Source organism: Rhincodon typus, chromosome 18 (assembly GCF_021869965.1).
Source record: "Rhincodon typus isolate 14 chromosome 18, sRhiTyp1.1, whole genome shotgun sequence".
Lineage (NCBI taxonomy): Eukaryota > Metazoa > Chordata > Chondrichthyes > Orectolobiformes > Rhincodontidae > Rhincodon > Rhincodon typus.
Genome location: NC_063349.1, coordinates 44,114,690 through 44,138,106, shown reverse-complemented (window position 1 = coordinate 44,138,106; position 23,417 = coordinate 44,114,690). Strand labels below are relative to the sequence as shown.

The 23,417-nt window shown below is 43.9% G+C and overlaps 1 protein-coding gene across 1 annotated transcript in view; it reads right to left on the bottom strand.

The window, feature by feature from the left end:
• tspan11 (tetraspanin 11) overlaps positions 1 to 23,417 on the bottom strand; it is a 66,984-nt gene that overhangs the window by 20,740 nt on the left and 22,827 nt on the right. Inside the window, exons 4-5 of the mRNA XM_048607776.1 lie at positions 11,644 to 11,718; positions 3,157 to 3,261 (exon numbers count right to left, since the gene is read on the bottom strand). Of these exons, the coding sequence (XP_048463733.1) occupies positions 3,157 to 3,261; positions 11,644 to 11,718 (180 nt within the window). The remainder of the gene's footprint in view (positions 1 to 3,156; positions 3,262 to 11,643; positions 11,719 to 23,417) is intronic.

The following is a 23,417-nucleotide window of genomic DNA, read 5'->3' as shown; positions in this document are numbered from 1 at the left end:
CACTTGTCTGGATGAATATAGCTCCAACAACACTCAAGAAGCTTGACACTATCCAGGACAAAGCAGCCCGCTTGATTGGTACCACATCCGCAGACATCCACTCCCTCCACCACCGCAGCAGTGTATACTATCTACAAGGCGCATTGCAGAAATTCACCAAATATCCTTAGGCATTATCTTCCAAACTCTCAATCATTTCCATCTAGAAGGGGAAGGGCAGCAGATATATACGTACACCACGACCTGCAAGTTCCCCTCCAAGCCACTCTCTATCCTGATTTGGATCCTGACACTGTCCCTTCACTGTCACTGGGTCAAATCCTGGAATTCCCTCTCTAATGGCATTATGGATCAACCTACAACAGGTGGGCTGCAGCGGTTCAAGAAGGCAGCTCACCACCACCTTCTCAAGGGCAACTCGGGACAGACATTAAATATTGGCCAGGCAATGATGCCCACATCCCATGAGTGAATTTAAAAAGGTAGAGGTGAGCAGCAGATGTTGGCCTTGCCAGTGATGCCCACATCCAATGAATATTAAAGGTACCATATAAATGTGAGTTGTTGTTGTTAACCTTCTGAGCCCCATATTGGGCTGCAGTTGAAACAAAATGCAGAACTCTTCTCATCAAAATAGAAAATAGGCCTTTTGTTCAAAATAAATAATGTTATGTTTTCCGAAACCAAGAAGAAAAGCCTGCATTTAGACGGTGCTTTTAAATGTTTCAAGGCATTTTATAGGTCAATGAAATATTTTGTGACTGGGCTATTGAACTGCATGAGATGCAGCAGCCAATTTGCACACAGGAAGCTCCCACAAACAAAAATGTAGAACACCATTGCCTGCAGGTTCCTCGTCAAGCCATTCACCATCCTGACTTGGAAATATATCGCCATTCCTTCAGTGTCATAGAGTTATATAGCACAGAAACCCAACTCAGGGAGTCACGGTGGCTCAGTGGTTAGCACTGCTGCCTCACAGTGCCAGGAACCCGGGTTCAATTCCACCCGCGGGTGACTGTCTGTGTGGAGTTTGCACATTCTCCCTGTGTCTGCGTGGGTTTCCTCCGGTTTCCTCCCACAATCCAAAGATGTGCAGGATAGGTGGACTGGCCATGCTAAATTGCCCATGTTGTCCGGGGATGTGTAGGTTGGGTGGATTAACCATGGGAAATGCATGGTTATAGGTACAGGGGTGAGTTTGGGTGGGATGCTCTTCAGAGAGTCGGTGTACACTTGTTGGCCAAATAGAACAGTACAGGCCCTTCAGCCCACGATGTTGTGCTGAGCTTTTACCCTAATCCTAAGGTCTATCTAACCTCCACCCCTACCTTATACTATCATCCACATGCCTATCTAATAGCCGCTTAAATGCCCCTAATGAGGCCGACTCCACTACCCTCTCCGGCAATGCATTCCACGCCCCCTACCACTCTCTGAGTAAAGAACCTACCTCTGACGTCGTCCCTATATCTACCTCCACTCACTTTAAAACTATGCCCCCTCGTAATAGCTACCTCCACCCTAGGAAAAAGTCTCTGGCTATCCACTCTACCGATATCTCTGATCATTTTGTACACCTCTATCAAGTCACCTCTCATCCTTCGACGTTCTAAAGAGAAAAGCCCTGCCTCTCTCAACGTTTCTTCATAAGACCTTCCCTCCATTCCAGGCAACATCCTGGTAAATCTACTCTGCACCTTTTCCAACGCTTCCGCATCTTTCCTGTAATGAGGCGACCAGAACTGGACACAATACTCCAGATGTGGCCGAACCAGGCTTTTGTATAGCTGGAGCCTAACTTCACGGCTCTTGAACGCAATCCCTCTATTAATGAAAGCTAACACACCATACGCCTTCTTAACAACTCTATCCACCTGGGTGGCAGCTTTCAGAATAGTCTGCGTCCACACTTCTAGGGATTCTGTGAACTTGTCTGCACTGACCAGATATCCTAAACTGATCTAGTCCCATTTGCCGGCATTTGGCCTATATCCCTCTAAACCCTTCCTACTCATATACCCATCCAGGTGTCTTTTAAATGTTGTAATTGTACCAGCATCCACCAGTTCCTCTGGCAGCTCATTCCATACACGCACCACCCTCTGCATGAAAAAGTTGCCCCATAGGTCCCTTTTAAATCTTTCCCCTCTCACCTTAAATCTCTGCCCTCTAGTTTCGGACTCCCCCATCCTGGGGAAAACACCTCGGTTATTCACTCTATCCATGCCTCTCATGATTTTATAAACATCTATAAGGTCACCCCTCAGCCTCTGACGCTCCAGGGAAAATAGCCCCAGCCTATTCAGCCTCTCCCTATAGCTCAAACCCTCCAACCCTGGTAACATCCTTGTAAATCTTTTCTGAATCCTTTCAGGTTTATCAACATCTTTCCTTTATGAGGGAGACTAGAACTGAATGCAGTATCCTAAAAGTGGTCTCACCAATGTCCTGTACAGCCGCAACATGATGGCATAACTCCTCTACTCAATGCACTGACCAATGAAGGCACACATGCCAAACGCCTTCTTCATCACCCTGTCTACCTGCGACTCCACTTTCAAAGAACTATGCACCTGCACCCCTAAGTCCCTTTGTTCAGCAACACTCCCCATGGCCTTACCATTTCCTGTACAAGTCCTGCCCTGATTTGCCTTTCCAAAATGCAACACCTCCCATTTATCTAAATTAAACTCCACCTGCCACTCCTCGGCCCATCGGCCCATCTGATCAAGATCCCGTTGTACTCGGAGGTAACCTTCTTCGCTGTCCACTACACCTCCAATTTTGGTGTCATCTGCAAACGTACTAGCGTAATCGTGGAACTCCCTTTCTGACAGCATTATGAGACTAACTGTTGCACAGGGACTGCAGCAGTTCAAGAAGGCAGCTCACCACCATCTTCTCAAGAACAACTAGTGATGGGGAACAAATACTGGCTGAGCCAGCGACATTCACATCCACGAGTATGAAAAATGACTAGATAATATGTTTTTTTGTGTAGTGATTGATTGATTGATTGAGAAATGCATTCTTAACTAACATCTCTGCTAACAGCAATAATCTTCTTAGTAATCAATTACAGATCAAATATGAGCCATTTAAACACCACAGGCCCCCTCCCAGAAGGAAAGCCCTCAAAGGTTAATTCCGTACATCTTGCTGGAGTTGGTCGATGGAATAGGTAACACCTTCCTCCCCAGGCTGTGCGTAATTCTCCATCATTGTCTTGTTCAGACTTTGCTTCAGTTCATCACTTAACTGTACACAAACAACAACAAAAAAAATGTGGTGGCAGTTAGAATGCGTGAATGATATAGGAGGCCATTCAGCCTATTGTGCCCCCTACTGGTCCTTTGAAAGAACTCTCAGAATATTGCTACCTCCTCCTCGTTCCCCATCAAACTACGCGTTGAACTTTCCCCATAGCTGTGTAATCTCTTCCCTTCAAGCACTTTTTTGATTACCTTTTCAAACTTACCATTGACTCTGCTTCTACCAGCCTGTCATGTATCGCACTCATCTCACCTTCAATTTTCTTCAACATTCACCTGAAACCTGTGTCCTCTCATTATAAACCCTACTGTGACAGGAAACATTTTCTCCCTCTTCACTCAATACAAACCCTTCATAATTTTGAACCCCTCTGCTAAATGTCCCCCTAGCCTCCCTTCTATAAGTAGAACAACCAGAGCCTCTCCAGTCTCCCCATCTTACAGACATCTACCTTTCCAGATACCATCCCAGTAACACTGCACTGGGATGAACCTTTCTTTGACTATATGCAATTTGTGCTGTAAGCCAGCAATCTGACAGAATGTATATTCAGGGCACGCACAGTTCCAAAGGGATGTCAAATTTGGTGGTTCCGAAATCCTGCCTAAAAATAAGACTGGGGCTAGTTGCAAGTTTTCATTAGGACAGTGCAAAGACCGCTGATGAGGAGTTTATTAATAACAGGCAGTGGAGAAATCACTGAGTACATAGAACATAGAACAGGACAGCACAGTACAGGCCCTTCGGCCCACGATGTTGTGCCGAACTTCTACCCTAAACCTAAGGTCTATCTAACCTCCACCCCTACTTAATACTATCATCCATATGCCTATCTAATAGCCGCTTAAATGCCCCTAATGAGGCCGACTCCACTACCCTCTCCGGCAATGCATTCCACGCCCTGACCACTCTCTGAGTAAAGAACCTACCTCTGACGTCTCCCCTATATCTACCTCCACTCACTTTAAAACTATGCCCGCTCGTAAAAGCTACTTCCACCCTAGGCTGTCCACTTTATCTATACCTCTGATCATTTTGTACACCTCTATCAAATCACCTCTCATCCTTTGTCGTTCTAAAGAGAAAAGCCCTAGATCTCTCAACCTTTCCTCGTAAGACCTTCCCTCCATTCCAGGCAACATCCTGGTAAATCTCCTCTGCACCTTTTCCAACGCTTCCACATCTTTCCTGTAATGAGGCGACCAGAACTGGACACAATACTCCAGATGTGGCCGAACCAGGCTTTTGTATAGCTGGAGCATAACTTCACGGCTCTTGAACTCAATCCCTCTATTAATGAAAGCTAACACACCATACGCCTTCTTATCATAAACATAAAACACAACTGAGTATATGAGAGGGAGAGAGACATAGACTTCCTGTTGACCTGTGCTTTTAGCGATACTGCTCATGGCACTGTATCACTAACATCTAGGGAAAATTGTTGACAAATCTGTTGCAAGTGCCTGGTTCACATTTGCTATTTGACGTGCTCTGTTGGTGATGGATCACAGTCTATCATCCATACTTACCGTATGTTAATTCTGGGTGTTAGAAATAACTTGTACATTAATTGTAGATTGTGTCAGTGTTCTAACTCGTATAGTAAAAAACTTTTAGGAAAGTTCAGCAGGTCTGGCAGTATCTGTGAAGAGAAATCAGGGTTTACGTTTTGGGTCCGGTGACCCTTCCTCAGAACAGGACCTGAAACATTAACTCTGATTTGTCTTCACAGATCCTGCCAGACCTGCTGAGCTTTTCCAGCAACTTCTGATTTTGTTTCTGATTTACAGCATCCGCAGTTCTTTCAGTTTTTACTTAGTAAAAAATTTTGTTGCTTGTTGAAAACCATGGAATCTTGTGGCTTTATTCTCTAAGTCCCCTGGATCTCTCACATTTTCTACTTTGAAAACAAAAGTTACTGATCCGTAACAACCAGATTGTTTTGATTTCCCTACTGAAGAATTAGAATAATTAGATTTTTATTGTCACGTGTAACTGAAGCGTAGGAATACACGAGTACAGTGAAAAGTGTACAAAATCACCATTCTGGTTACAAAACCAGAACCTCAAAAAAGTAGCGGAAATAAAAGAAAACCAAAAGGTAAGAAAAATATCCAGATCTCAAAGTCTATGTCAGAGAAGAAAAGACACACTTGTCAATGTGGGAATGCAACAGAGATTCACTTGGCTGATACTGGGGAAGGCTGCACAGTCCCTTGAGGACAGATTGGTTCAACTGGGCCTGTTTCTACTAGAGTTTAGAAGAATGTGAGGGGATGTGATTGAAACGTATAAAATTCTAACAGAGTTGGATAGACTAGATGCAGGGAGGATGTTTTCCCCTAGTGCCAGGATATAGTGTAGGCCATCTAGAACTGAGATGAGGAAACATTTCTTCACCCAGAGGGTGGTCACCCTATAGAAGCCTGTGCAGATCAGAACACTGAGTATATTCAAGAAAGATATTAATAACTTTTTAAACATTGATCACATCAAGGTGTCTGGAGAGAAAACAGGACAATGGCATTGGGATAGATGATCAGCCATGGTAATATTGAAAGGCAGAGCAGGCTCAATGTGTTAAATAGCCGACTCCTGCTGCTAGCTTCTATGTTTCTCTGTAACACAATTTGGTGTTATGGTCTGCAATTGCAACATGCATCCATTCTAAGGCCGTGACATCTCTCCTGATATGTGGTGCCCAAAATCAAGTGCAATACTACAACTGTGGCCTTACATATGTTTCATAAAGATTTAGCATGACCTCCTTGCTTTTGTACGCTATGGCTCAATTGATAAAGCCAACATCTACAATATCCTTTTAAACAAACTTCTCAAATTGGCCTACCACCTTCAAAGATTTATGTGTCTGAGCTATCAGGGCTCTCTGTTTCTGTGCAACTTATTTCCAATCTGAAAAATAATTCTTCTTTCTCTCCCTGAGCTAAGATTGTATTCCACTATCCTTTAAAACTAGGGGCATTAATTTTCTGCGAGATGGAAGGTTCTGCTGTAATGGTAATGTCACTGGAGTATTAGTCTGGCTATAAATGCAGAAAGTGCTGGAGAAACACAGCAGCCATGACTGAATCTGTGGTAAAATCCCATCTGCTAATGCCACTACTTTATTACTGACATTGGAAATATCCCATTTTTACCCACTCTGACCGATATGCATTGTGATCAATTCTTTGCTGCCCTCTGCAATAGCCTAGCAAACCATTCAGTCCCAGAGCAATTAGGAATGGGCAACAATTGCTGACCTTGCCAGTGCCACGTCCACATGCCATGCCAAATGCTATTGAAAGTCCATACTCACATCACAAGTCACAAGGCACTCATCAAACCTCTCCATTATTTCGCTGACAAATCCAACCGAGATATTTGTACAAGATATCCCTTTAAAATGTTAATTTACTAACCCATTACCTTTACAATTACCAATTAATATTGTTCTGGAATACCATCTCTGAAATTCTGCTAAAAGGTTGTGGTCAGGTGAGCAGCAGGAGAAATGGCTATGACACCGGTTAAGAGCTACAATCAAGCATGCTGGGAAGTTTGGTCGAGCAAGTTTAAACTCTGACCTCGGTTAAAACTGCAACTAGGACATGTTGGGACTTGTCCCATAAGCTGTGACCTGCAGCTTCCTGTGTTAACCAAATAAGGGAGATGTCATAGTTAGACACAAAAACAAAGTTGCTGGAAAAGGTCAGCAAGTCTGGCAGCATATGTGAAGGAAAAAACAGAGTCAATGTTTTGGGAAACATTCTGTTTTTTCCATCACAGATGCTGCCAGACCTGCTGAGCTTTTCCAGCAACTTTGTTTTTGTTCCTGATTTACAGCATCCACAGTTCTTTTGGTTTTTAGTTGTCATAGTTAGACATACTGGCACTATATTACCTTATATGGAGAATGGTATGTGGCTATTTACGACTCAGTATAAACATTTGGGAGTTGTTTACCAGTAAACTCCATTGGTTGAGATTGAACATTGCGATCAAGTTTGGTCAATTCACTGGCTGAGTGCCAGAGAAGTTTCTGGAAGAATTAGCACACTTTGGGATAAGAGTTACCAGCACAAAGGATTTTACAGGACTGACCATGTGAGACCAACATTTGCAAAGTGCCTTGAAGTTATCTTCAGAGCAGACAAAGAACCACAAAACCAGATCGACACTGAGAGCAAAGTTGGTTGCTTCACTTGATTTGGCATTGTACTTGTTTGAAGCCAACTTATAGAGTTAAAGTTTTTAATGTGAATTAAGTAAGATAAAGTGAGGGTAAATGAAGTGGTTAAAGTTGAAATTAAGTTAGATAAAGTAAGAAATAAATATTTTATATTGAGTATTGGTACCTAAAGAGTTAAATAAACAAGGGATAACAAGGTGTAGAGCTGGATGAACACAGCAGGCCAAGCAGCATCAGAGGAGCAGGAAAGCTGGCGTTTCAGGCCTAGACCCTCTTTCAGAAATGGGGGAGGGGAAGGGGGTTCTGAAATAAATAAGGAGAGAAGGGGAGGCGGATAGAAGATGGATAGAGGAGAAGATAGGTGGAGAGGAGACAGACAGGTCAAAGAGGCGGGGATGGAGCCAGTAAAGGTGAGTGTAGGTAGGGAGTTAGGGAGGAGATAGGTCAGTCCAGGGAGGACGGACAGGTCAAGGGGGCGGGATGAGGTTAGTAGGTAGGAGATGGGGGTGGGGCTTGAGGTGGGAGGAGGGGATAGGTGGGAGGAAGGGCAGGTTAGGGAGACGGGGACGAGCTGGGCTGGTTTTGGGATGTGGTAGGGGGAGGGGAGATTTTGAAGCTTGTGAAGTCCACATTGATACCATTGGGCTGCAGGGTTCCCAAGCGGAATATGAGTTGCTGTACCTGCAACCTTCGGGTGGCATCGTTGTGGCACTGCAGGAGGCCCAGGATGGACATGTCGTCTGAGGAACGGGAGGGGGAGTTGAAATGGATCGCGACTGGGAGGTGCAGTTGTTTAGGGCGAACCGAGCGTAGGTGTTCTGCAAAGCGGTCCCCAAGCCTCCGCTTAGTTTCTCCGATGTAGAGGAGGCCACAACGGGGACAGCGGATACAGTATACCACATTAGCAGATGTGCAGGTGAACATCTGCTTGATGTGGAAAGTCTTCTTGGGGCCTGGAATGGGGGTGAGGGGGAGATGTAGGTGCAGGTGTAGCACTTCCTGCGGTTGCAGGGAAAAGTGCCGGGTGTGGTGGGGCTGGAGGGGAGTGTGGAGCGGACAACGGAGCCACGGAGAGAGTGGTCCCTCCGGAAAGCAGATAAGGGTGGGGAGGGAAAGATGTCTTTGGTGGTGGGGTCGGATTGCAGATGGCGGAAGTATCAGAGGATGATGCGTTGAATCCAGAAGTTGGTGAGGTGGTACGTGAGGACGAGGGGGATTCTTTTTTGGTTCTTATTGCGTGGACGGGGTGTGAGGGATGAGTTGCAGGAAATGTGGGAGACACGGTTGAGGGCGTTCTCGACCACTGAGGGGGGGAAGTTGCGGTCCTTGAAAAACGAGGACAACTGAGATGTACGGGAGTGGAATGCCTCATCCTGGGAGCAGATGCGGCGGAGGCGAAGGAATTGGGAATAGGGGATTGCATTTTTGCAGGAAGGTGGGTGGGAGGAGGTGTATTCTAGGTAGCTGTGGGAGTCGGTGGGCTTGAAATGGATATCGGTTTCCAGGTGGTTGCCAGAGATGGAAACAGAAGTCCAGGACGGAGAGCGAGGTAACAGAGATGGTCCAGGTGAACTTAAGGTTGGGGTGGAAGGTGTTGGTGAAGTGGATGAACTGTTCGAGCTCCTCGTGGGAGCACGAGGTGGTGCCGATACAGTCATCAATGTAACAGAGGAAGAGGTGGGGTTTAGGGCCAGTGTAGCTACGGAAGAGGGATTGTTCCACGTAACCTACAAAGAGGCAGGCGTAGCTTGGGCCCATGCGGTTACCCATACCCATTTCAACTCCCCCTCCCGTTCCTCAGACGACATGTCCATCCTGGGCCTCCTGTAGTGCACAATGATGCCACCCGAAGGTTGCAGGAACAGCACCTCGTATTCCGCTTGAGAACCCTGCGGCCCAATGGTATCAATGTGGACTTCACAAGCTTCAAAATCTCCCCTCCTCCTACTGCCTCCTAACCTGCCCTTCCTCCCACCTATCCCCTCCTCCCACCTCAAGCCCCACCCCCATCTCCTACCTACTAACCTCATTCCGCCCCCTTGACCTGTCCGTCCTCCCTGGACTGACCTATCTCCTCCCTAACTCCCCCCCTACACTCACCTTTACTGGCTCCATCCCCACCTCTTTGACCTGTCTGTCTCCTCTCCACCTATCTTCTCCTCTATCCATCTTCTATCCGCCTCCCCCTCTCTCCCTATTTACTTCAGAACCCCCTTCCCCTCCCCCATTTCTGAAGAAGGGTCTAGGCCCGAAACGTCAGCCTTCCTGCTCCTCTGATGCTGCTTGGCCTGCTGTGTTCATCCAGCTCTACACCTTGTCATCTCAGATTCTCTAGCATCTGCAGTTCCTACTATCCCTAAATAAACAAGGATTTGTTTAATTAAGGTGTGAGACGACTCCCTGTCTTTTGTCTGTCACTCAAGTGAAGAACACCTAGGTGAAAGGTTTGAGCACTCTTTTAGATAGCAAGGTCATCGCCCTGAAATGTTAACTCTGTCTGTCTCTCTGTCCACAGATGCTACCAGACCTGCTGAATTTCTCCAGGTTTTTCATTCATATCACCTCGAAAGTTAGGTTTGTATTTGTCCACCTCTTCCCTTTGTAGGGTTGCAACAGTTGTAATCTGGCACCATCCAAATCCTCAATGGAGCGTTGCAGAAATGTCTCCTGTACTTTCCTCCCTTATGTTCCTCAGTAACTGAGGATGTTTTCAATTCGGACCAAGTGACATTTCTACTATGAGCCCTGCCAACATAGCTTCTCTTTTACCTATTTTCATCTCGTCCAATATGGTGCTCTTTTTCTCTGTGATTGGCAGCAGCATCAGCCTCTGAATTAAAGGCAGATGCAAAGTCGTCACATAATACTTTAGGCATTCCCTCTGCCTTCACAAAGATGATCACGTTCATCGGAAACGGCCTCACTCATCCTTTGAGTTTCTAGTTAAAGAGTTACAAAGAAAAAGCATTTTGGAGCTATCAGCCACAATTCTCCATCTAATAGTTACTGTTGTGATGTTCAGATGGCAGAGCTGAACAAGTCTGCAGTGCTACCTCCCTGTACTGAATTCAGGAGCATAGCTTTGCAGATGACTGCTCATATATATCTCTGGAATTCTATCCTCTAATTCTTGTTAATACCTGCAGGGTGGTACCAGTAGCTGCAGTCACGCTACACAAAGGGATGAAGTTAATTTATATTTTGGTGACCCTGCCCATCAGCGAGAGAGTCCGTGTACAACACCCTCCCCCACCATCCCTAGTACCCCACTGCTATTCCAGATGCCCAGATAGGATTGCGCTGCCTGGCCCCCGTAAGGAGCCTGGATCCAAGAGCCACCTACCAATTAATGACTCAGCGGCTCTTCTCCAGTCTCTGCATTGCCACCAGGAGCCATGGCCACTGTTGGGACTACAGGTGGCCAAGAATCAGCTACATCGGTGGGAGCCCAAGAAGAGCCGTGTGTGGTATGAGTGTAACCCAGCATGGGCAGCAAGGGGAGTTGCTGTGCAAGGTCGGAAGGGTCTGCTCTTCCAGGCTCGGGCTATGTGGGCTACATCTGACAGAGGGTGCGGAATAAGCAGGGAGCCACCCCCACTGAAACACATTAGGGAGGACTTCAGATGGCAACATGCCCACATGCCCACAGCCCCCAGTGACCCCCCACCCCTGACCACTGACTGAATACCAGAAGGCGTGGGATGAGATCCTCAACTGACCATTAATCAACAACTTGAGAGCCTCTATTTGCTCCCAGGCAAGAAAGCCAACCTTGATCTAAGGTTCACTCCTGAGTTTGCAATGCGATAGCTGGATGTGCTGGCTAGGATTTTCGAGAATTCCCAAGACTGGGGAATGTTCTTGTCAGATTAGAAGTTGGAAAATGTAACACCATGTTGCATGAACTGAGGGAGAGAAGGAATGAGAACTGCAGGTTAATTTGATTGACATCAGAATGGGGGAAATGCTGCAATCTATTGTCATGAAGGCCCTACAAATTTTAAAAGAAACTTGCTACATGTCGCCTGCTGGCTTCGACTGGGGTTGTAATGGTCCATAGTGCAGCACACGCAAGCTCTAACATATCACTCCACCACTTCCTCCTCACTGAGACATTCCACTCTCCTCATCTTTGAATAAGGTTCATTTTACCAAATCAGATTTAAGCTTACCTGCTGGTAATAAACACAAGCAAGAATCCCAGCCACCAGCTCAGTTAGGAAGATCAGCAGGAGTAGGGAAAAGTACTGAAAAGGTAAAACAGAAAAATTATAACCATAATCTTTTTAGTGAAAACATCGTCTGTATTAAAAGTAGTTCCATTCTACACAACCTTTAACATAGCTATATTTCACACCACTAGGTCAAACAAGAGTTCCCATTTACTGAGCTATTTGTATTGGATTTCCTGGGTTATATTCCTGCCAATAATAGCTCATTTTTTGCACTTACAGTTTCTTTAATGGAATTCAAGCTTTGACTGTGCACTCCTTACTTTTCAACAATTATCAAGAGCATAATTGTCCACTTCCTGGAAAGGTGGTGAGAGAGAAACTGAGTGTGTTGGGCCCATGGAGGTATCGCTCCCCCTTCCTACATCTTCAGCCATAAAATTCTGGGTGACAGGGTCCATGGCCAACCCTCTTGACTTATCACCGGTCAAGGTTCTTAATTGGTTAATGAATGGCCACTCAATTGACTCAAATCACTGATCTGCTTCCTACCTTTCCTGGCTGGTAATAAAGGGGAACGAGGGGAATCTGCCTGCCTATTTGGAGGGGTTAGGGGAGCTACAGGAGGCACAAATAGCAGGGAGGGGGAAGGCCTCTGAAACCCTGAAAGTGGCTGATTTTCCAACTGGGAAGCTGGGATAACTGGCCCGTTGGGTTGTGGGGGGAGGGTGCAATTTGCTCCAATCTGGGTCGAATTGGAAGTGAGAGAATGCTCGCTAAACATCACATCCCTGCCCTTGCCTCTCAGCCTCTGACCTGTCTCTCCCATTGACACCAGGAAGAAAAGCACATACCATCTCACTTTTTAAAACTCTAAACCTAGGTTCCCAGTGACTGATTGGCCAAAAGTTTCTGATGGTGTGACCTTCAGTATCGAAGCTCACGATTCACTAAGAGCTTTGGAATTTTGCTTATCCTGTCTCTATTCTTTTCCACCCATAAAATATGCATCAAACTTGTCTTCTGTCTGTGTTAATTGTGAGTACATTTGTTGGTATTTGGGGGTTTTAAAGGGGTATAGTTTAAGTCAATTAGTAATGGATCCTTTCTTTCTTTGTCATAGAGTCATGTGTAAAAGTTAGATGTGCTACAATAGTCAGAGGCATTTTCCATTAATGGTGAAGTCTGGTGTGAATAGCTATTGATCTGAATTGCAGTTATTCAGGCAAATTGATGCTTTGTTCTGAAGAGGGGTCACTGGACCCAAAACGTTAACTCTGCTTTCTCTCCACAGATGCTGCCAGACTTGCTGGGTTTTTTCCAACAATTTCTGTTTTTGTTGATGCTTTTGGTGGTCTCGTTGGGATTTTGTGCATTTTGGGATGGCTTGTGGAACAGTGAGACGTTGCTACTGGTGCAAAAAAAAACTTCCCAATTAAATCGTGACAAAAAGTACAAACTTTCAAACCATAGATTGTATCATTCAGTACAAAGTACTGAACTGTTCCACAATGACACAATGGGCAGAATCTTATGTTTTTGGATTGTGAGAGGTTGGGGGGAGGGGGGGGGGGGGGGGGGGGGGGGGCGGTGCGGGTGTTAACATCATTTCCACCTCCTGAGTTCTGACTGTCACTTTTCCTGCCTGGGAAATCATCTGAAAGACAGTCATTTAACAGGCTGGCTCTGTGTTTACAAGTGTCTGGGAAATTAGGGATGGTCAATAAATGCTTCCAGCGATGCCCCATAACTCGTGAACAATGTTTTAAAAAGTGTCCCTGAGGCTTCAGGCCCAATCAAAGGGCCTGCAATCTCAAAAAGGCCATGAGCTTTTATGGAGCGTTTCAGGTCAGGCTTTTTAAACAACTTTTTAAAGGTGTTCTGCGCTGAGAACGTTTGTTCACTACTTCTGTGACCAATGCATGTGCCTATGTATTAAGTTTTTTGGAAGGGATAATAGTTATAATTTCATATTTCAAATTGTTAGTGAGCTTTGCATCATTGTTAAATAAATATTTATTTTATAGTAAATTCTATTGTTTATTAAAGAAACCTGGATGACAGGTTATTTTTGTATTCTGAAACTAACGTAGATAATTGGCCATAAGAATAACTTGGTAAAACACTTACATTTATATTGTGACTAGGGGAGTAATGGAACTAGATAATGACAGTACACTCCTCCAGAGTTATTATAATAATGTCAAGGTCTACAGAGGTTCTGCATTAACCAGCATGGGAGTACAAATGCAGGACTCCAGGAAGATGGAATAGCTGCTTTGTTCTACTCCGAGTTGAGTATGCGAACAGGTCATTTGATAGAAACATTCAAAATCAGGAACAGCTGAGTAAACAAGGAGAAACAGCTTCCAGAGCGGCAGGAGAGTCGGTAACCAAAGGAGACAGATTTAATGTAATTGGCAAAAGAACCAGAGATATTGTGAGGAAGGATTACTTTCTCTACACAGCAAATGTTGTGATCAGGAATGAAAGCAGAGAGATGGATAAATTCATGAAAGGGAAGACAGTTATGTGGCTGTGGGGCAAGAAGACAGGAGTGGGATAAATTGGACAGCTCTACAAAGGAGCCAGCACTGACACGATGGACTAAATGGTCTCATTGTTCACGTTCCAATCTTGTGTCAATTGAATTTGTAGAGGTGCATGCTCTAGCCGGGGTTAAGCGCATTGGATGTTAGTCAGGCATGTATTTAAGAACAAATCTGATTTTCAAGACAGGTGGTCATTACTTCCCCATCCAACACTGTTCTGATTTAGCTCCTTTAGTTTCTCCTTTGTCGTCAGGGCACTTTTGCTTTTCAATTAAAAAAAAAATTGGTTTCCACTTATTAGCTGAGTTATTTGGAGAAGGGAAAGGTTCTCTGTACATCAGCAGCTGTGGACATTTCGAATAAGTGTATGTGGAGGACAAGCCAGCTCCTGCTTTGTCCTTTGCCACATAGATAATTCCCAGTTTTTTTATCCCTTCTGTGCTATGTCACTCAATTCTTAGACAATGGTTTAAAAACCAAAAGAACTGCGAATGCTGTAAATCAGGAACAAAAACAAAGTTGCTAGAAAAGCTCAGCAGGTCTGGCAACATCTGTGAAGGAGAAAACAGAGTTAACGTTTCGGGTCCGGTGACCCTTCCTCAGACAATGGTTATTGAGTTTTCAAACACAACCTTTCCTTTAACTGTTGCAACTGTTTGCATTTGGCTGATTGTAGTTGGCTTCCATCTGCTCATAGCAGATGGTGCCAATAATTAGCTGGAACAAAGGTTGACCCGGTGTCGCTGCTCTTCTGTCTTAGCAATGTTGAGTTTAATTTTCCTGTGAAGCATTTCAATCGAGGTGGTGAAACTGAATACAAGTGACAGAGAGGATCAAAGGGGTCATGTTGCGGCTGTAAAGGATAGTGGTTAGGCCATTTCTGAAATACTGTGTTCAGTTCTGATCTCCCTGCTACAGGAAAAGTGTTGTTAAACTTGGAAAGGTGTGGAAAAGATTTACAAGGATGTTGCCAGGGTTGGAGGGTTTGAGCTATAGGGTGAGGCTGAATAGGCTGGGGTTATTTACCCTGGAGGGTCGGAGGCTGAGGGGTGACCTTATGGAGGTTTATAAAATCATGAGGGGTATGGATACGATGAATAGCCAAGATCTTTTTACCAGGGTGGGGGAGTCCAAAACTAGAGGACACAGCTTTGAGGGGAAAGATTTAAAAAGGACCTGGCGGGTAACTTTTTTAATGCAGAGGGTGGTGCGTGTATGAAATGAACTGTCAGAGAAAGTGGTGGAGGCAAGTACAACTACAACATTTAAAAGGCTTCCCGAAGGGTATCTCAATGTGAAGGGCTCAGTTGGATACAGGCCAAATACTGGCAAATGGGACTAGATTAATTTATGATATCTGGTCGGCATGGACGAGTTGGACTGAAGGGTCTGTTTCCATGTTGTACATCTCTACGCCTCTACGAGAACAAAACTCACAAATAGAAATGAGTATGGCCAGAAGGACAACTCTGAAAGTTACATGGTGTTTAACAATCTGTGTCATTCCACTTCACAGCAAAAGAACTTCGAGATGTGTTGACCTGGTAAAGCATCACATATAGATTCAAGCATCCTCTTCAATTAGCATTTCGCTAAAGCACAGAACTGGAATTCTATTCATTTGAGACTTGAATGAACCCAGGAAGGAAGGAGTCTCTGGATCAAATGTTGTGGCTTTGGAGAGGCATTAGCATGAAAAACAGTGAGGGGAAAGTGAGCAAACCGATGTCATACAGTTGAATTGGCAGAAAAGGCAGCCATTTTGCCCACTGAATCCATGCCAACTCTCTGTCAAGCAATTCCATCAGTCCCACTGTAGATGATCTATGATTTCATTTTATGGCATGTAGGCATCACTATCAAGGCCAGTATTTATTGCCATCCTGATTGCCCTTGAATTGATTGGCTTTTTCAGAGGGCAGTTAAGAGTCAACCATTTTGCTATGGGTCTAGAGTCATGGAGTCACATAGCATGGATACAGATGCTTCAGTCCAACCAGTCCTTGCTGATCATGTTCCCAAACTAAACTAGTCCCACCTGCCTGCGCTTGGCCCATATCCCTCCAAACCTTTCTCATTCATGAACTTATCAAAATGTGTTTTAAATGTTGTAACTGTACCTGCATCCAACACTTTCTCTGGCAGTTCATTCCACACGAACCACTCTCTGTGTAAAAAGGTTGCCCCTCATGTCCATTCTAAATCTTCTCTCACCTTAAAAATATGACCCCTAGTTTTGAATTTCCCCACCTTAGGGAAAAGACCCTTATCATTCGGCTTATCTATGCCCCTCACTATTTTATAAACCTCAATAAGGTCACCCCTCAGCCTCCTACACTCCAGTGAAAAAAGTCCCAGTCTTTCCAGTCTATTTTCATTTCTCAAACCCTCCATTCCCGGCAACATCCTGGTAAATCTTTTCTGAACCTTCTCCAGTTTAATAATATCCTTCCTATAACAGGGTGACCAGAACCGCACGCTTTACTCCAGAAGAGGTCTCACCAATGTCCAGTACAACCTCAATATGATGCCCCAAATTAAGGATGGCAGATTTCTTTCCCTAAAGAACCTTAGTGAACCAGATAGACTCTTACAACAATCAGCCATAATTTCATGGTCATCATTATCAAGACGAGCTTTCATATCCATAGTTTTTCTTCTTATTAGTAACATTTGAATTTAAATTCAACCAGCTGCCTCAGTGGAATTTGAACCCATGTCCGTGCAGCATTAATCCTGATCCCGGGATTATTAATACACTTTGCACTCTCATATTAGTGTCATGTCACCCTCCCCTCTGAATTGTACAACAACAACTTTCTTTATATAGTTCCTTCTCCATAGGGAAATATCCCAAAATATCGCAGATTCACTGTCAAGCAAAGGTTGACACCATCTCAGCAAGGTGATATTAAGTCAGATGTCCAAAAGTAGTTTCTAAGGATTATCTTAAAGGAGGAGAGAGAGAAACAGAGGGAATTGCAGAGTTTGGGTCTGGGTATCTGCATAAGATAAGGATGCATGGCATTAAGGGTAAAGTAGTAGCATGGATAGAGGATTGGTTGACTAACAGGAAGCAAAGAGTGGGGATAAATGAGTGCTATTCTAGCTGGCAGTCAGTGACTAGTGGTGTGCCTCAGTGATCGGTGTTGGGGCCGCAATTATTTACAATTTATATAGATGATTTGGAGTTGGGGACCACGTGTAGGGTGTCAAAGTTTGCAGATGACACTAAGATGAGTGGCAAAGCAAAGTGTGCAGAGGACTGTGAAACTTTGCAGAGGAACATAGATACATTGAGTGAGTTGGCAAAGGTCTGGCAGATGGAATACAATGTAAGTAAATGTGAAGTCATACATTTTGGTAGGAGTAATAGTAAAAAGGATTATTACTTGAATGGTAAAAAGTTGCAGCATGCTACTATGCAGAGAGACCTGGGTGTCCTTGTGCATGAATCACAGAAGGTAGGTCTGCAGGTACAACAAGTAATTAGGAAGGCAAATGGAATTTTGTCCTTCATTGCTAAAGGGATTGAAATTAAAAGCAGAGAGGTTATGTTGCAGCTGTACAAGGTGCTGGTGAGGCCACACCTGGAGTACTATGTGCAGTTTTGGTCTCCTTACTTGAGAAAGGATGTAGTGGCACTGGAGGGGGTGCAAAGGAGGTTCACTAGGTTGATTCCGGAGTTGAGGGGGTTGGCTTATGAGGAGAGACTGAGTAGATTGGGATTATATTCATTGGAATTCAGAAGATTGAGGGGGGATCTTATAGAAACATATAAAATTATGAAGGGAATAGATAAGATAGAAGTAGAGAGGATGTTTCCACTGGCAGGTGAAGCTAGGACAAGAGGGCATAGCCTCAAGATTAGAGGGAGCAGATTTAGGACTGAAGTGAGAAGGAATTTCTTCACCCAGAGGGTTGTTAATCTATGGAATTCCTTGCCCAGTGAAGTAGTTGATGCTACTTCAGTAAATGTTTCTAAAAAAAAGGTAGATTTTTTTTGAACAATAAAGGGATACGGTGAGAACGCATGTAAGTGGATCTGAGTCCATGAAAAGATCAGCCATGATCTTATTGAATGGCGGAGCAGGCTCGAAGGGCCAGATGGCCTACTCCTGCTCCTAGTTCTTATGTTCTTATCTGAATGGAATCCAAATAGGAATTCCTAGTGGGCAAAATAAAGCTGATTTTCAGATCTGAGCAAGAATCAGCTGTATTGCACTCTGGCAATCTCAAGACATGTTATACAGACAGAGAGACAGAAATAGTACATTGACTTCGACAATATAATGTTGATCCCCAGTGTCTCTGACAGGACAGTTTCTGAAGGATTAACTTGACTAAACAGAGCTCACACCTCACTGAGAAAAGGCTTAAGCAGCACTGTACCAAAGAGTTCACGCCTGTAAACACAGCACTGAACTCAGATCCACTTCCCCAGCTAAGAAGAGAGAATGGGCAAATGCAGAAAATCAGGAACTAAAAAGAAACAAAAGAATTGCTGAAAACATAACTGAATAAATTAACGTTTCAGATGCAGAACATTTTGCCAGAGCTGGAAAGTGAGGTCACTGCTTGCTAGGAACGAATAACAATGAGGGAACATTGCAGACTGGGGACAGGGAACAGTTAGTGGAAAACAATCTTCACAAATTCTGTCTCCTTTCAGAGTTAGTCAGTTGCGTGGCCAAAAGAATAAGAATTTTGTTAAAAGCCTAGCAAGAAGTGAAAACTGGTAAATGATTTACAAAGGTCACCCAAGTGAGGTGATGGTATAGTCTACAATATGCACAGGGACAAGGCTTTTATCCCACATTGAAGTGGATGCAGAACTTCAACTTTGCTGTAAAGAGAGATGTGTTGTTGAAGCTTTTCATCAGGACAAATGCAAGAATGGCAAATTTCAAATGATCACAACTATTTACACTGCAGGAGAGAAGAGGAGTGATGGTTTAGCAAGCAACTTTGATTGGCAAATACATTACTGTTGAGAAAACAATAGGAAACTGTAGGCTCCCAAGTCACCAGGTAATTCAAAAAAAAGGCACAGGCTTAAACATGTTCCTTTTGTTTAGAGAAAACATCTTCCTATGTATGAAAGTACGTCACTTCTAGTAAGTGTAATCTAGTTACATCATGAGCTTGACTAATTCCCTTAAATTGATTGTTAGACCATAAAAAATAGGAACAGGAGTAGGCCGTTTGGCCCCTCGAGCCTGCTCTACCATTCAATAGGATCATGGTTGATCCGACATTCCTCACATCCACTTTCTTGACATTTCCCTGTAATCCTTGCTTCCCCGACTGATCAGAATCTTTCTATCTCAGCCTTAAATAGGGCTCTCTTGGCAAGCAGTTCCAAAGACTCTCAATCCTCTGAGAGAAGAAATTCCTTCTCATCTCAGTCTTAAATTGGTGCTCCTTTATTCTGAGATTATGCCCTCTGAACCTAGACTCTCCCATAAGGGGAAACAACCACTCAGCATCTACCCTGTCAAGCCCCTTAAGAATCCTACATTTCAATGAGATCAACTCTCATTCTTCTAAACTTCAGTGAGTAGAGTCCCAACCTGTTTAGCCTTTGCTCATAAGAGAATCCCTCCATAGCAGGAATGACCCAGTGAGCCTTCTCTGAACTGCCTCCAATGAAATGATATCTTTCTTTAAATAAGGGAATCACAGTACTCCAGGTTTGGTCCAGGTTTGTACAGTTGCAGCGTAGCTAGTAGCACACTCAGGGTTGTTTAACACAATCATATAATCACATCCAATATGCTCAGAACACAAATGCAGAATATACATTGTTCATAACAGATGGAGTAAAGACTATACTCAATCAGTCCATGTTTGAAAAATCCATAACAAAAGATCTTACTGTTAGATTTCCCAGTGTTAGTGTCTGATTAGTTTTTAAAAAAGCCGTGATTATTCAAGTTAAGCTAAAACAGATGGTGGCTATTTATTGTCTGAGCGCAGATACATATGGAGCACTTGTAATACTAGGGGCTGGAAGGAGATGTAAAATTGAGCAGACAATAACCTCCTGCCACAAAAGAAGATGTTTTGGTTTTCCCTCTCACTGACTGCTTTGGATCCAAATTAACACCCAGGAGATCTCGTCATTGGAACATGCTTGAGTAAAAGATGTGGTCATTTATTCCATATAGGGAGGGGGCAGCTCTCCCCAGTAAGAATCCCACTCATTCTGACTCGGAAAGCATCTCCTCCATCCAGCTAAGGAGATCCAAGAGAAACAAAGTTTGGAAGTGTCGATAAAATTCAGCACAAAACAGCCCAATCAGATTCCTGTCATGGGAAAAAGGAAGTGTACCGAGACTTTGGCAGTTGGTGCACTCTGTTGGGAAGATTAGAGAAAGCTTTATCATACTGTTGAATTTGCAATAGCTACAAGGAACCATTTGTTACCAACAGTTGGTGCTTTAAATCTTCCAATCTTCCAATCCTTAAAAGCAACGTTCAATCAGAGATACTGGTCAGAGATACCGGATAAAGTAAAACTGGCAATCTGCAAAAGAACTGAAATCTAAATGAAAGCACTGATTAGAAACCAGGGTAATAACCCAGAATTTGTCAATTCTGATCCCAACCCAGTAAGTATGATTGAGTTTAAAAAAACATTTGCGGACTAACACTAGAACCAGTAGAAAGCTGTGTTCTCAGATTTTGGAATCATGGATCAGTTGGTATCTAGGCACATTTACGTATAGCCAAAATTCATCATAGACAGACCATGGTGCAGTGGTGATATCACTGCAGCAGTAATCCAGAGACCCCAGGTTAATGTTCTGGGTATTTGAGTTCAAATCTCACTGATTTAAATTCAATTAATAAATAAATATGGAAGTAAAAACTTGATTCAGCATTGGTGACCACAAAGTATCATTAATAGTTGTTAAAAAAAAAATCTGGTTCACTAATGTCCTTTGGGGAAGGGAATTTACTGTTTTTACCTCATCAAGTGACTTTAGACCCACAGTATTGTGGTAGACTCTAACTACGCTTTGAAAGGCCTTGCAAGACACTCAGCTCAAGGACAATTCCAGTGATAACCGCATCCCATGACAGAGTTTAAAAAATAAATTTTTAAAAATAGCACAGGTCTGTTTTGGGGAATTAAAATGTGAAGTGAAAGTTGTTAGAGGCGAACACAGTTTCATGAGGAGCCACATCACTCTTATTGCCTTTCCAGATTTACAACCTTCTCAAATGTTAAAAATACCCTGCATGTGATATAATAAAATCCCTTATGTGAAACAGGAGGGAAAAATAAAGAAAGGAACAATTGGCTTAGGCAGTTTGTCAGCTCATCTTTCAAATTATCTGGGACAGCTCAGAAAGGTTTTGGAGGCATTGCAGGAAATCCTAGCACAATCACACCTGGGAGTTTACACAATTGGACTGTCAAATTATACCATATGTACTTAGAAGCAAGCCATTTGGCCCATCAGGTCCACACTGACCAACTGAAGAGCATCCCACCCAAACCCACTCTCATCACCTTCTATTTCCCATGGCAAATCCATCCAGCTTGCATATCCCTGGACACTGGGCAATTTAGCACGGCCAATCTACCTAACCTGCACATCTTTGGACTGTGGGAGGAAACGGGAGCACCCGGAGGAAACCCACGCAGACATGGGGAGAACATGCAAACTCCATACAGCCAGTCACCTGATGGTAGAATCAAACGAGGATGTGTGCTGTGAGACAGCAGTGCTAACCACTGAGGCAGCATGGTGGCTCAGTGTTAGCACTGGAGCCTCATAGCACTACAGACCAAATTCCACTCTTGGGTGAACTGTGTGGGATAGGGTTGGAGGTGGAGTTTGGGTGGGATACTCTTTGGAGGTTTGGTGCAGACACGATAGGCCGAATGGCCTCTTTCTGCAAAGAAGAGAAAATGTACTTGTATTAGAGTTGGGCTTTTGAGACCAAATGTTGAGGCAGGAAAACGCAGGTGGTGGTGGGGCAGGGGGCAACATTGGGTTAAGGAGGGTCGAACTTTACACAAGTGATACTTTTGAAGGGGGATGTCTATTCTGGATCTTTGGAACTGCTAAATTGCCCATAGTGTCTTAGCCATGGGAAATGCAGGGTTACAGGGAAAGGGTAGGGTTATGGGACTGGGTGGGATGCTTGTCGAAGGGTTGGTGTGGACTTGTTGGGCCGAATGGCCTGTTTCCACAATGTAGGGATTCTATGATTCTATGCTGAAATGTTGATATTGATCTGACTCTTGTTGCTGTCCGTGGTTCTGACTTGAGCAGGTAGCGACTGTTCCAGACAATAAACTAATATCTCCAATGTTTAAATGGGAAACAAACAATTGTGAAAAATGACTCATTGAATTGTCCCCACGAACAACACCCACAAGCCTAGCATGCGGGATTTGAAAAATAAGGGCTTCTGTGGGTTTTCGATAGAACCTTCCAAACACAGGACCACTACCATCCAGAAGGACATGGGCAACAGATATATGGGAACACCATCACTTGTAAATTCCCTTCCAAGCCACTCACCATCCTGACTTGGAAATATGTCACTATTCCTCCTCAGTGTCATCGGGTCAAAATCCTACAACTTCCTCCCTAACTGCATTGTGGGTATACCAACATGAAATGGGCTATAGCAGTTCAAGAAGACAACTCACCACCAACTTCTCAAGTGACTCCTACATCCCACAAATGAATTGAAAAAAAAAGGTCTGGGGTCAATTTATATGTGAGGTCAATTATTACTTGAAGATACACACTACTTCAGATCCAACATAGCTTCACGGTTTTATGCTTTTAAATCTTTACTCATTGGACAAGATTGTATTTTAGACCAAGAAAAAACAATCATCTTTAGGTCCCCACTAAGTGTTGTACTGGTGGTTGAATTATTCGAACTTTTCACTCCAGTTGTGAAATGGATTTCTTACTTTCAGCCAGGTTGGTGTGGAGAGTGGGCACAATTTAAAGACTGTGGTCCAAGTGGCCATCAGAGGATAGTCTGAAACTTTGAAATTGAGGGTGGGGTGGGAATGGAGGAGGGTGTACTGAGCTCCTTTAGAAAATAGCTCCTTTTATAAATGGACCGGTAGATCAACATAATCCATAAGACCGTAAGAAATAGAAACAGGAGTAGGCTATTCAGCATCTCGAGCCTGCTCCGCCATTCAATAGGATCATGGCTGATCCGAGATTCCTCATATCC